This window comes from Somniosus microcephalus, chromosome 28 (genome assembly GCF_052327205.1).
Source record: "Somniosus microcephalus isolate GS21.2 chromosome 28, FLI_Smic_1.0, whole genome shotgun sequence".
Classification (NCBI taxonomy): Eukaryota; Metazoa; Chordata; class Chondrichthyes; order Squaliformes; family Somniosidae; genus Somniosus; species Somniosus microcephalus.
In genome coordinates, this window is record NC_141014.1 from 26062314 (window position 1) to 26075852 (window position 13539).

The following is a 13539-nucleotide window of genomic DNA, read 5'->3' on the forward strand; positions in this document are numbered from 1 at the left end:
CCGATCCCTGCGGTACCCCACTAGTCACTGCCTGCCACTCGGAAAAAGACCCGTTTATTCCAACTCTTTGCTTCCTGTCTGCCAACCAGTTCTCTATCCAAGTCAGTACCTTACCCCCAATCCCATGTGCTTAACTTTGCATGCTAATCTCCTATGTGGGACCTTATTGAAAGCCTTCTGAAAGTCCAAATACACCACATCCACTGGTTGAGGGATAAATATTGGCCCCATGATACCGGGGATAACTCCCCTGCTCTTCTTTGAAATAGTGGCCTTGGGATCTTTTATGGCCACCTGAGAGAGCAGACGGGGCCTTGGTTTAACGTCTCATCCCGAAAGACGGCACCTCCGGCAGTGCAGCACTCCCTCAGTGCTGCACTGGAGTGGCAGCTATTCCTCGTGCATCCGACTGAGGTTTTCAAAGCAATTCATCTTGAACCTCAGATCCAGTACTACCTTGGACACGCTGTAGAAGTCAGCCGTGGCTTCTTGCCCAAGGAAGGATATACTTGCCATAGAGGGAGTGCAGCGAAGGTTCACCAGACTGATTCCTGGGATGGCAGGATTGTCCTATGAGGAGAGATTGAGTAGACTAGGCCTATATTCTCTAGAGTTTAGAAGAATGAGAGGGGATCTCGTTGAAACATATAGGGCTAGACAGACTGGATGCAGGGAGGATATTTCCCCTGGCTCGGGGGGTCTAGAACGAGGGGTCACAGTCTCAGGATACGGGGTAGGACATTTAGGACTGAGATAAGGAGACATTTCTTCACTCAGAGGGTGGTGAACCTGTGGAATTCTCTACCACGGAAGACTGTGGAGGCCAAGTCACTGAATTTATTTAAGAAGGAGATAGATAGATTTCTAGACGCAAATGGCATCAAGGGGTATGGGGAGAGAGCGGGAATATGGTATTGAGATAAAGGATCAGCCATGATCATATTGAATGGCGGAGCAGGCTCGAAGGGCCGAATGGCCGACTCCTGCTCCTATTTTTCTATGTTTCTATGTTTCTAGTGGGCCGCACTCTCGCCTCTGAGTCAGAAGGGCATGGATTCAAGTTTCACTCCAGAGACTTGAGCACAAAATTCCAGGCTGGCACTCCCCATGCAGTATGGAGGGAGCGCTGCACTGTCGGAGGTGCCGTCTTGTGAATAGAGACTTTAAACCGAGGCCCCGTCTGCCCTCTCAGATGAACGTAAAAGATCCCGTGGCCACTATTTCGAAGAAGAGCAAGGGGAGTTCACCCCGGTGTCCTGGGCCAATATTTATCCCTCAAACAACAGCTGAAATCATTGCTCTTTGAGGGTCCTTGCTGTGTGCCAATTGGCTGGCTCGTTCCCTACATTACCACAGTGACTACACTTCTAAAGTGCTTTGGGACATTCTGAGTTCATGAAAGGCGCTACATAAATGCAAGTTCTTTCTTTTTAAGTCCGTTATGTGTATTTGCAGAGAAGGACCTCGAGCTCACGTCAGATGAGCCATTTTGAATGCGCTTCTCCACAAATGTCCTCTCCAGGCCTGTCTCACTATCTCTGCTGCTGCCTGTCAAGAGTTTAGTTCTTAAGGTCTAAACCCTGTTGGTGTGGAAAATGCAGAAGCATTTAAACAAGGAGCGGAGTGAGCTGAGGTGGCAGTCTTGTTGAATTAGCTCATCGCCTCTTGCTTAAACAAGGCCAGCCCAGCTGCCTGTCGTTGGCATAGAGAAAGCCGGTCAGCTGGTTAATGTTACCCAGCGCCGTGTATTCATGTGGAGCGACCTTCTGTTTGGCTGATTGTAAGCGGGAGGAGGCCCAGGCGACAGCGTTAACAGGATCAGCTCTGCTTTTCTTTCGAAAGCATTGAGCGATTACTCTCGGTTGGCTGTGAGGCAGAGGTCGGGCCGGGGGTAGGGGGTGGGGTGTGGTCGAAAGCCTTGTGTCTCTGCTCTGCTGTTGTAGCTGACGAAAGGCTGGTCCGACGAACTGAGGAAGTCTGTCTAGCTGTGCAAACGGCGGTCTTAAAGTAAAGTGCGGAATGAGGAAACGGGTGACCTTTGCTTACCACCACAGATATTTCAGTTGTCTTGTGTGCTATTACTGCCCATCTTCCTGTTTTATTGAAAAACAGGAACCTTGCATTGAGCGCAACCGGAGTCACACACTGTACCATAATGATCAGAGGTTGTACTGTCGCCCTTTTTGATTGTATAGTAGTTCTGCGGCCTCCACTGATGGTTCAATCTCTGAATGCACCACAGGTGTGGTACTGAGCCCAACAGACCAGCGATCCCAAATTTGGTCCCTGTTCAGCTGGGGAGGCAAGAAAGGGAAAGGTTTCAGCCAAGATTCCCGCCCCTGATCTCTACCCAGTGGCATCTGCTGCAAAGTCTGTGTTTGCGAATGTCACATGACAACCTGATTTATTGCTCTTTGATGCCGCCTCCATCACCAAGTAGACTGACACTCGCTTGTCCAGACTCTCAGGCCTCAATTTTAAGTTGGAGTGGGATTATAACAACATAAGACCATAACAATTTTGGTCTCCTTACCTAAGGAAGGATATACTTGCCATAGAGGGAGTGCAACGAAGGTTCACGAGATTGATTCCTGGGATGGCGGGACTGTCGTATGAGAAGAGATTGAGTAAACTAGGCCTGTATTCTCTTGGATTCAGAAGAATGAGAGGGGATCTCATTGAAGCATTCAAAATTATTACAGGGCTTGATAGGGTGGATGCTGGGAGAATGTTTCCCTTGGCTGGGGAGTCCAGAACCAGGGGCCACAGCCTCAGGATAAAGGGTAGGCCATTCAGGACTGAGATGAGAAGAAATTTCTTCACTCAGAGGCTGGTGAATCTTTGGAATTCTCTACCCCAGAGGGCTGTGGAGGCTCAGTCATTGGGTATATTCAAAACAGAAGTTGATAGATTTCTGACTAGTAAGGGCATCAAGGGATATGGCGAGAGGGCCGGTGAATGGAGTTGAGGCAGAAGATCAGCCATGATCTCATTGAATGGCGGAGCAGACTCGAGGGGCCGAATGGCCGACTTCTGCTCCTGTTTCTTAAGTTCTTATGAATTAGGAACAGGAGTAGGCCATACGGCCCCTCGAGCCTGCTCCACCATTCAATAAGATCATGGCTGAACATCGACCTCAACTCCGCTTTCCTGCCCGATCCCCACATCCCTTGAATCCCCTAGAGTCCAAAAATTTATCTATTTCAGCCTTGAATATATTCAAAGACTCAGCATCCACAGCCCTCTGGGGCAGAGAATTCCAAAGATTCACAACCCTCTGAGTGAAGAACTTCCTCCTCATCTCAGTCTTAAATGGCCGACCCCTTATCCTGAGACTGTGGGATCGTTCTGTGCAAGGGGTCGGGGGCGAGCGACAAACCCGCATGTCGAGGACCCGGAGAAATTTTTGACTCCGTCGCCTTCTTTCGACATTCAAGGCCCGAGTCCCATCTGAACGGGCCTGGGGCGGGAATTCGGGCAGCAGGAGGCCGCAGCCGGCGAACACGTGGGAATGGATTCTGGCCATCAGTTAAGGGGGGGGGTCCAGAGCTGACCGCGATCGGGGGAAGAGGAAGGAACCCCAGGGCAAGGTAGGCCCCAGGTATCCGTGCGGAGCCCAGAGGAGAACTCCTGCACAAAAGGAAACTTAAAAATAATTTTTTTTGAATTAATTCGCTGGGCCTCCTGTGGCTCTCGATCCAGCTCCCGGCAGGCTTGACCTGACTGGGAAGCCACCATTGCTCCCCCGCCCAGGCCTCGGGTCGAAATCGCACAGCAGGCCCCGATGACGCCATCAAAGCCCGACCAAAGCATATTTAAAGAAGGACCCCGCCGGCTTGGGATGGGTGCCCTGGCCGCCTGTAATTTAAAACGTCAGTCGGTCAGTTTGGCACGGGAAAGATGTGGGTCAGTTTCCCCTCCCTGCTCTATTTTAACTGCCCCACCTCCCCCCTCCTCCCTGGCCTGGTTTCCGCCAGACAGGAAGAGTTAAAATCGAGTCTGTGATACCGTACCTCACCATGAGTTGCCATCGCATCAGGAGAGAGAAGGGGACGGGGACGGGGAAATTGGAAACGAACCACAGTCGGTTTTATTAATCGCGCCCGTTGTCTCCTCTCTCTCTCTCTCTCTCTCCATGCATTGTGCGGTCGGCCATTCTGACGCTGGTCTCCAAGCGGTAACGCCATCCCAGAATTCACCCTAAAATTAGCCATGATGTTATTTGATCAAAGTCAATGGTGGATAAAGTTCTTGAAAAAAATGTTGACCCTTTGATGCGCTATCAATTACTCATAAAAGACTGAGAGTTAGAAGAGTAACTAAAGGCTTTTATTAACAACAGAATGGAGGTCTGCCTCGAGTGGTCGACCGGTCCAGGATACAAGGGCTGGGGAGCAGTCACCTTTATACTAGGACCTGTGGGAGGAGTCAGCCGAGGCATGTCCAGGCATGTACACAGTGGAATACAAACAGGACAAACAGGAATACAAACAGTGGTTTACCACGTTCACCCCTTGTTTAAAATTGAGTCCGGCGGGGTGAAGTGTATTAAAAGTTAGTGTATTGGAGTCTCTCCGGAGGTCTTGTCTGCCGCTGTGATCGGCGTGGCGACGGCAGGGGTAGTGAAGCTTCCGGCGTCGAGTCCAGCGTAGGCTGTGGCACAGGCGTGTCGTCCTCGTAGATGTCGAGCGGGTCGCAGGGCCCAGGCCTGCCGTCTGCTGGGGCTGGATATCGGATCGTGGGGGGGGGTGGTAGTGGGTAGTGGGTTACTGTGGTCCCCGAGGGTGCAAGGTCTCTTATGGAGACTGTGTCCTCCCGCCCGTCTGGGTATGCGATGTAAGCATACTGGGGGTTGGCGTGGAGGAGGTCGACCCTCTCGACCAGGGGATCCGTTTTATGGGTCCTCACGTGTCTTCTCAGTAGGACCGGCCCTGGGGACGTCAGCCATGGCGGTAGCGATGTCCCTGATGTGGACTTCCTTGGGAAGACAAACATTTTCTCATGGGGGGTGGCGTTAGTGGCAGTGCAGAGCAGTGACCGAATAGAGTGGAGCGCATCGGGGAGCACATCCTGCCAGCGGGAGGTTGGAAGGCCCCTAGACTTTAAGGCTAGCAGGACGGCCTTCCAAACTGTCGCATTTTCTCTTTCCACCTGTCCGTTCCCCCGGGGGTTGTAACTGGTGGTCCTGCTTGTGGCAATACCCCTAGTTAGCAGGTACTGATGGAGTTCGTCGCTCATAAACGATGAGCCCCGGTCGCTATGGATATAGCTGGGGAAGCCGAACAGGGTGAAGAGGTTGTTCAGACATTTAATGACCGTGGCACTGGTCATGTCCGGGCAGGGGAAGGCGAACGGGAAACGGGAGTACTCATCAATAATATTGAGGAAGTACACATTGCGGTCGGAGGAGGGGAGAGGCCCTTTAAAATCAACGCTCAGGCGCTCGAAGGGGCGAGTGGCTTTTATCAGGTGGGCCCTGTCTGGTCTATAAAAGTGTGGTTTGCACTCAGCGCAGACTTGGCAGTTCCTGGTCATGGTCCTGACCTCCTCAATAGAGTAAGGCAGGTTGCGGGCCTTGATGAGGTGGAAGAACCTGGTGACCCCCGGGTGGCAGAGGTCATTGTGGAGGACCCGTAGTCTATCGATCTGCGCGCTGGCGCAGGTGCCACGCGATAGCGCATCCGGGGGTTCATTTAGCTTCCCTGGCCGGTACAAGATCTCGTAGTTGTAGGTGGAAAGTTCGATTCTCCACCTCAAGATCTTGTCATTTTTGATTTTGCCCCTCTGCTTGTTGTTAAACATAAAAGCAACTGAACGCTGGTCAGTGAGCAGGGTAAATCGTTTTCCGGCCAGGTAGTGCCTCCAATGACGCACAGCCTCCACAATCGCCTGGGCCTCCTTCTCAACAGCGGAGTGTCTGGTCTCCGGGCCTTGGAGGGTTCGTGAAAAGAAGGCCACGGGTCTCCCCGCCTGATTGAGGGTAGCGGCCAGGGCAAAGTCGGACGCGTCGCTTTCCACCTGGAAGGGGATGGATTCGTCCACTGCGTGCATGGTGGCTTTGGCAATGTCCTCCTTGATACGGTGGAAGGCTAAGTGGGCCTCTGCCATCAAGGGAAAAGAGGTGGACTTGATCAGCGGACGGGCCTTGTCCGCATAGTAGGGGACCCACTGGGCGTAATAGGAGAAAAACCCTAGGCACCTCTTCAGGGCCTTGAGGCAGTGGGGCAGTGGGAGTTCCATAAGGGGACGCATCCGGTCGGGGTCGGGGCCGATGACTCCGTGTTCCACAACACAGCCAAGGATGGCGAGGCGGTTTGTGCGGAATATGCACTTCTCCTTGTTATATGTCAGGTTTAGGAGTTGGGCGGTGCGGAGGAATTTTTCGAGGTTTGCGTCATGGTCCTGCAAGTCACGGCCGCAGATGGTCACATTGTCCAGATATGGGAAAGTGGCCTGCAACGCATTTTGATCTACCATCCGGTCCATCTCCCTTTGGAAGATGGAGACCCCATTGGTGACGCCAAAGGGAACCCTAAGGAAGTGATAGAGGCGGCCGTTTGCCTCAAAGGCAGTGTACTGGCGGTCCTCAGGGCGGATGGGGAGCTGGTGGTACGCTGATTTCAGGTCAATGGTCGAGAAGACGCGGTACTGCGCGATCTGATTGACCATATCAGCTATACGGGGGAGTGGGTAGGCGTCCAGCAGGGTGTAGCGATTTATTGTCTGGCTGTAGTCGATGACCAGGCGCTGCTTCTCGCTGGTCTTAACGACCACAACCTGGGCTCGCCAGGGGCTGGTGCTGCCCTCAATAATCCCTTCTTTCAGGAGCCGCTCCACTTCGGTTTTAATGAAAACCCTGTCCCCGGCACTGTATCGCCTGCTCTTTGTGGCGATGGGCTTACAGTCGGGGGTGAGGTTAGCAAACAGTGGTGGGGGGGTGACTCTGAGTGTGGAGAGGTTGCACCTGGTGCGCGGCGGGCAATTTGGAAGCTGCTGGCTGCGGACTGTGAGTGGGGGTAGGGGTCCACCGTACGCCATCGTAACACTTTTAAGGTGGCACTGAAAATCTAACCCCAGCAGGACGGCAGCGCAGAGGTCAGGCAGGACCAGAAGTTTAAAATGATCGTACACGGTCCCGTCTACTACGAGTGTCACCACGCAGTAGCCGCCGATGTCCGCCGACTGGGACTCGGAGGCCATAGAAATCCGCTGGTGCGCAGGCAGGACTGGGAGAGAGCAACGCCGCACCGTGTCGGGGTGGATGAAGCTCTCCGTGCTCCCAGAGTCAAAAAGGCAGATTGTATCGTGACCATTTACCTTAATGTCCATTGTGGAACTGGCCAGTTGGTGCGGTCTCGCTTGGTCCAGTGTAACGGATGCCAGCGTAGGGGTCGGTGTGTCGCTGCGGGTATCAGATGAGGCGGTGTCGGGGGCCTGCTGCGTCCCGGCTGTCGTCCAAGATGGCGGCGTCCATGATCCCCATGTGGCTGGAGGCGTCCAAAATGGCTGCTGTACCGGTGATTCGCACACGGCCGGGGAGGTCCAAAATGGCGGCCCGCATGGCCCACACGCGGCGCTGCTGGGGTTCGGGGTGGCTTTGGCCCTGCAGACGCTAGCGTAGTGTCCCTTCTTCCCGCAGCCCGAGCAGATCGCGTTTTTCGCCGGGCAGCGCGCTCTGGGGTGTTTTGCCTGGCCACAGAAGTAGCATTTCTGGCCTTGGGGCACTGCTGTCTGGCCTTGGGACACTGCTGCGGTAGTTGGGCCGTTGTTGGGGTGTGGCTGGGGTGGCACGGCGCTATGAGGCGGTCCTACCGTGTCCCAGGCTGTCATTCCCCGCGGCGTCCACGGTGCAGAGGAGTAGGCATCCATGCCCTGGTAGGCTGCATCCAACGATAGTGCGAGTTCAGAGGCCTTGTTGAGGTCGAGGTTCCTCTGCTCCAACAGTCGCTGTCGTGTGTAATTGGATCTGTGGCCCGCTACAAAAGCGTCCCGGATAAGTTCCTCTGTGTACACGGCGGCCTTTACATCCTTACAACCACAGGCCCGGCCAAGCACAGACAGTGCCTGAAGGTATTCCACGGTCGATTCCCCAGGTTGTTGTTTACGACTCCCCAGGAGGTGCCTGGCGTACACTTCGTTCACTGGGCGCGTGTACTGGTCCTTGAGGAGCTTGATAGCATCCGCGTACGAGGTCGCGTCTTGGATGACCGAGTACACTCGGTGGTTCACTTTGGAGGTCAGGACATCCAGTTTGTCCTCGTCCGATTTGATTGCTTCGGAGGCGTTCAGGAATTTTTCGAAACACTTAAGCCAGTGAGTAAACTTGGTGGATGAGTCCGCCTCCCGATGATCTAAGTCCAGGCATGCTGGTGTGAGGATCTTCTCCATTATAAAAATGTTGTTAATAAAATTGATGCGCTATCAATTACTCATAAAAGACTGAGAGTTAGAAGAGTAACTAAAGGCTTTTATTAACAACAGAATGGAGGTCTGCCTTGAGTGGTCGACCGGTCCAGGATACAAGGGCTGGGGAGCAGTCACCTTTATACTAGGACCTGTGGGAGGAGTCAGCCGAGGCATGTCCAGGCATGTACACAGTGGAATACAAACAGGACAAACAGGAATACAACAGTGGTTTACCACACCCTTCTATTGGAAAAAAAAATCTCCAGGGACTTCAATCCGTTGCAAAGGCCTCAGGCTGTGCCATTAATAAAACAAGCCCCAGAACTCAAAGCCAGGGGTCCCATTTCTTGGGCCGCTTCTATTTCGCTTGCAGTTTTTGGAACTGGTGGAGGGTAATGAAGCTGTTGAAGCGTTGACGTCAGACCAGCAGAATGGACTGATCAGCCATTTATAGAATCTTAGGATGATACAGCGCAGAAGGAGGCCATTCGGCCCATCGTGCCTGTGCCGGCTCTTTAGTAGAGCTCTCCAATTAGTCCCACTCCCCCCTGCTCTTCTATGTTTCTATATTTCTTGAGGCTAAAGGGATCAAGGGATATGGGAAGAAAGCAGGAACAGGGTACTGAATTTGGATGATCAGCCATGATCACATTAAATGGCGGAGCAGGCTCGAGGGGCTGAATGGCCTACTCCCGCTGCTATCTCCTATGTTTCTATATTTTCCCATAGCCCTGCAAACTTCTCCCCTTACAGAGAAACTTTAACAACAGCTGGCATAAACAAAAGGAGGAGAAGTTACTCCAGCGCTTGGCTAGTTGGCGCCAGAGCTCTTTGAGTTGCACCTGACAGCATTTGTACTTAGTCGGTCAGTGTGAATAAAAATACAAATATTTCAAGGAGTGTACCAGATGCTTCATGTTCTGCCGCCGTGCTTTCTTCACGAATTTTCTTCAACGTGCTCTAGACAGTCCAGGTAGTCCAGTCCTTGGAACATAGCGCATGATTCTGTGGCATCAATTCTTTCAATTTTGAATTTTTCCAATGGACCAGTAGTTAAGAGATTGTAATCTCTCGGCCACTTATCGAAACCTTTATAGCGCACACCAGCGCCACTCCGATCAGTAATTGAGGCGAGCAATTGGTGTCATATTTGACCCTGAAATGAGCTCCCGACCACATATCTGCAGCATAACCAAGACCGCCTACTTCCACCTCCGTAACATCGCCCGTCTCCGCCCTTGCCTCAGCTCATCTGCTGCTGAAGCCCTCATCCATGCCTTTGTTACCTCTAGACTTGACTATTCCAATGCACTCCTGGCTGGCCTCCCACATTCCACCCTATGTAGACTTGAGGTCATCCAAAACTTGGCTGGCCCGTGTCCTAACTCGCACCAAGCTCCGTTCGCCCATCACCCCTGTGCTCGCTGACCTACATTGGTTCTTGGTTAAGCAGCGCCTTGATTTCAAAATTCTCATCCTTGTTTTCAAATCCCTCCATGGCCTCGCCCCCTCCCTATCTTTGTAATCTCCTTCAGCCCCACAACCCCCCCACTGAGATCTCTGCGCTCCTCTAATTCTGCCCTCTTGAGGATCCCTGATTATAATCACTCAACCATTGGTGGCCGTGCCTTCTGTTGCCCGGGCCCTAAGCTCTGGAATTCCCTCCCTACACCTCTCCACCTCGCTACCTCTCTTTCCTCCTTTAAGACGCTCCTTAAAACCTCCCTCTTTGACCAAGCTTTTGGTCACCTGCCCTAATTTATCCTTATGTGGCTCGGTGTCAAATTGTTTTGTCTTAAAATATCCCTGTGCAGCGCCTTGGGACGTTTTACTGTGTTAAAGGCGCTATATAAATACAAGTTGTTGTTGTTGTAATTGGTCCGATGACTATTTTTGATTGTCTATCATGCGCTAGATTAAACTTAGGTTGAAACCAGAAGACAGAGTGTCCCTAATAGTTTTTCTTTCCTTTTTTTCCAGACATACATCTTCACGGACGATGAGGATGAGGAGCTGAAGATCAGGACAGGTGAGGGCGGTCTGTTATTTGATGAAGATCAGTTGATTCGTGGTGTACCACGAGGGGGTGTGTGTCCACGTATTGGCCTGTGTGGACCACTTCGGTTCATAGCATGAGGCCTCAAAGGCCATAAGTAGTGTTTCGATCCATGTCCTTATTAATGTTACTGCTACTGACAGATCTGGATGTACTGATTTAGGATTTACCAACTCGTGAGGCGACAGCGTGAAGAACAGCCCAAACCTCCAAGCCCACGGAATTTAAAGCGGGCAAACTAACGAGTGAGAATTATAAGCTCAATTCGAACCCGAGTGGCCTGGGCTTCGTGGGCCGATTAGCCAAATGTCACAGGCCCTGGTATGGGCCACTGGTACATGGTACACAGGTATCCTGTTTGTGGGAATACTGACTCAGGCACTGACTCGATCCCTGTATATTGCAGTAGAATTAAACCGGTTCATAAGAACAGATCAGTTTGGGATTTATTCCGAGGCCCCACTCTTCACGTGCGAGCCTAAAATTTTAGTAAACTATTCAATCATTGGGGGGCTCCAGTGCAGTGCTGAGGGAGTGCTGCACTATCAGAGGTGCCGCCTTTCGGATGAGATGTTAAACCGAGGTTCTGTCTGCTCTCTCAGCTGGTGACAAAAGATCCCTATTTCGCAGAAGACCAGGGGAGCTCTCCCCGGTGTCCTGGCCAATATTTACCTCAATCAACATCATTAAAACAGAGTAGCTGGTCATTGTCACATTGCTGTGTATGGGAGCTTGCTGTGCGCAAATTGACTGCCGCGTTTCCTACATTACAACAGTGACACCACTTCAAAAAAGTACTTCATTGGCTGTAAAGCGCTTTGAGATGTCTGGTGATCGTGAAAGGCGCTATATAAATGCAATTCTTTCTTTCTTTCTTTCTCTGCATATCCTTCTAGAAACATAGAAAAATAGGAGCAGGAGTTGGCCATTCGGCCCTTCGACCCTACTCTGCCATTCAGTATGATCATGGCTGATCCTCTATCTCAATACCATATTCCCGCTCTCTCCCCATACCCCTTGATAGCCTCCTATTCCTTTAACCCTAATCTTCAAGTCCCTCTCCATCTCTGGAACCTCCTGCAGCCTCCAGTCCTCTGACTCTGGCCTTCTGTGTATCCTCCCTCTTGTTGGCCCACCTCATAGGTGAGAAAGTTTTCAGATGCCTGGGCCCTGCTCTGTGACACTCCCTCCATGAACGTCTCCTCCTCTCCACTCCTCTCCTTTTAAAGAACCTTCTCAACACCCATCTTTCCAACCCAACTCTCGGTCACGCCTCCTAACCTCTCCCTCCAGAGCTCAGCATCCATTCCTGTATCTGTTTGTATTTTGCCTTGGGACATTTATTTTTTTTAACGTTAAAGGTGCTACAAGTCATTGTGCAGAGCTTGCATCTGGTACGGGGCTCACGTGCTTGTGCCACCTGTGGCAGTTTGAATGGTACACTGTGCAAATAATCTCTCGGTAAACTTCAGGCCAATGCATCATAGATTGCAGATTATTCTTGAGAGTGTGTGCACCACCACCTCCAAGTTCCCCTCCAAGTCACACCATCCTGACTTGGAAATATATCGCCGATCCTTCATCGTCGCTGGGTCAAAATCCTGGAACTCCCTCCCGAACAGCACTGTGGGAGCACCTTCACTACACAGACTGCAGTGGTTCAAGAAGGCAGCTCACCACCACCTTCTCAAGGGCAACTAGGGATGGGCAATAAATGCTGGCTTTGTCAGCAACGCCCACATCCCGTGAACGAATAGAATGAAAGCTCCGGTGTTATGTGAGGGAGTGGCCATGAGGGTACGGAGACAGGGGCTGTTCATTGAAAGGGACGCCAGGCAAACAAGTGGCCAGTATTTTAAAACAAATGGTAAAGGTCGCAATGTGTCGCGAGGAAGCGGCCATTGAATTGAAATAGGTTCAACAGACCGGGGTGGAACTGGTGTTTTATATAAATTTAGCAAAAACTTCCTGCACTTGGAAAAGAAAAGGAAGAGCTTGCCCTTAACATCTTTCATGACCTTCGAACGCCCCAAAGCGCTTTACAGCCAATGAAGTACAGCGCAGTCATAGAGTCTTTGGGCTGGATTTTGCCGGCGCTCAGAGGGCGGGTTTGGAGGCGGGTCAAAGGGTAAAATTGTTTTGATTGACGGGGGGGGGGTTGCGATCCCGCTGTCAACCCGCCTTCAAACAATTTTCCCAAGTGTCAGGTCCCCCAAGTTGCGCATGGACCCGACACATAGCGGCGGGAAGAGGATTAAGGGCAATTACCTGCCCGTTAACAGGTAGTTGCCAGTAGTTGACGGGCTGTTTTTGAATTTTGCCGCTTCTGCCTGACGTCCGGACAGCTTGCCAGGTAAGTGTGGCGTGTTGTGAGTCTGCAGTAATGTTTCTGCATTGATGACGGCTGCAGAAGTGGTGTGAAGGATCCAATGTTGCACTGGTGAGTCTCAGAGGTAAGAAAATGTTGGGAAATGGTTTTTTAATGCATTTATACATTTCTTTAGGTTACAAGTTTTGAAATCCATGTCCAGTGGCACCTCATTGGGAGAACCTCTCTCATTAGTGACAGATCGCTTCTGTCACCTCACCTGCAGCTGCCATCTATTCCAGCCTATGGAGGGAGTCATTGGAGAGCCTGGGTGCAAGAGCTCACTTTTTTACAGTGATTGTCAGTGTTTGCAGCACCTCAATGCTGTCAAACACTGAGAACTCAGCTGTCAAAAAAAAATTGTGCGTGGTCCCTTTAAGAAAACCGGCAGATGACGCATCATCAAATGATGTCATCTGACCAGCTTCCTCTTAATTGGCCGACAAGCCCGCAGGGCGGGCTTAACAAGGTCAACCAATGTAAAATGTGGGCCGGATGCAGTTGGGGGCGGGACTGGAAGCCGGAAACCACGGCCATAGAGTCCGTGAATGGATTGATTGGTAGGACAAGATGGTGGGTGGGGTTGAGACAAAATGGGTTAAGCTCGGGCCGAATGGCCTTTTCCTGCTGCTAGAATTTGTTCACCTGATTAACTGACTTGGAATTCAGCTGTTGGTTGTTGGGTTTTCCTGTGCACTGATCAGCTCCC

General features: G+C 51.6%; 1 protein-coding gene across 1 annotated transcript in view; it reads left to right on the plus strand.

Moving 5' to 3' along the window:
- The window catches only part of LOC147099463 (beta-1,3-N-acetylglucosaminyltransferase lunatic fringe-like), a 64654-nt gene that overhangs the window by 24394 nt on the left and 26721 nt on the right, over positions 1-13539 (plus strand). Inside the window, exon 2 of the mRNA XM_085969638.1 lies at positions 10387-10435. Coding sequence (XP_085825764.1) covers positions 10387-10435 — 49 coding nt within the window. The remainder of the gene's footprint in view (positions 1-10386; positions 10436-13539) is intronic.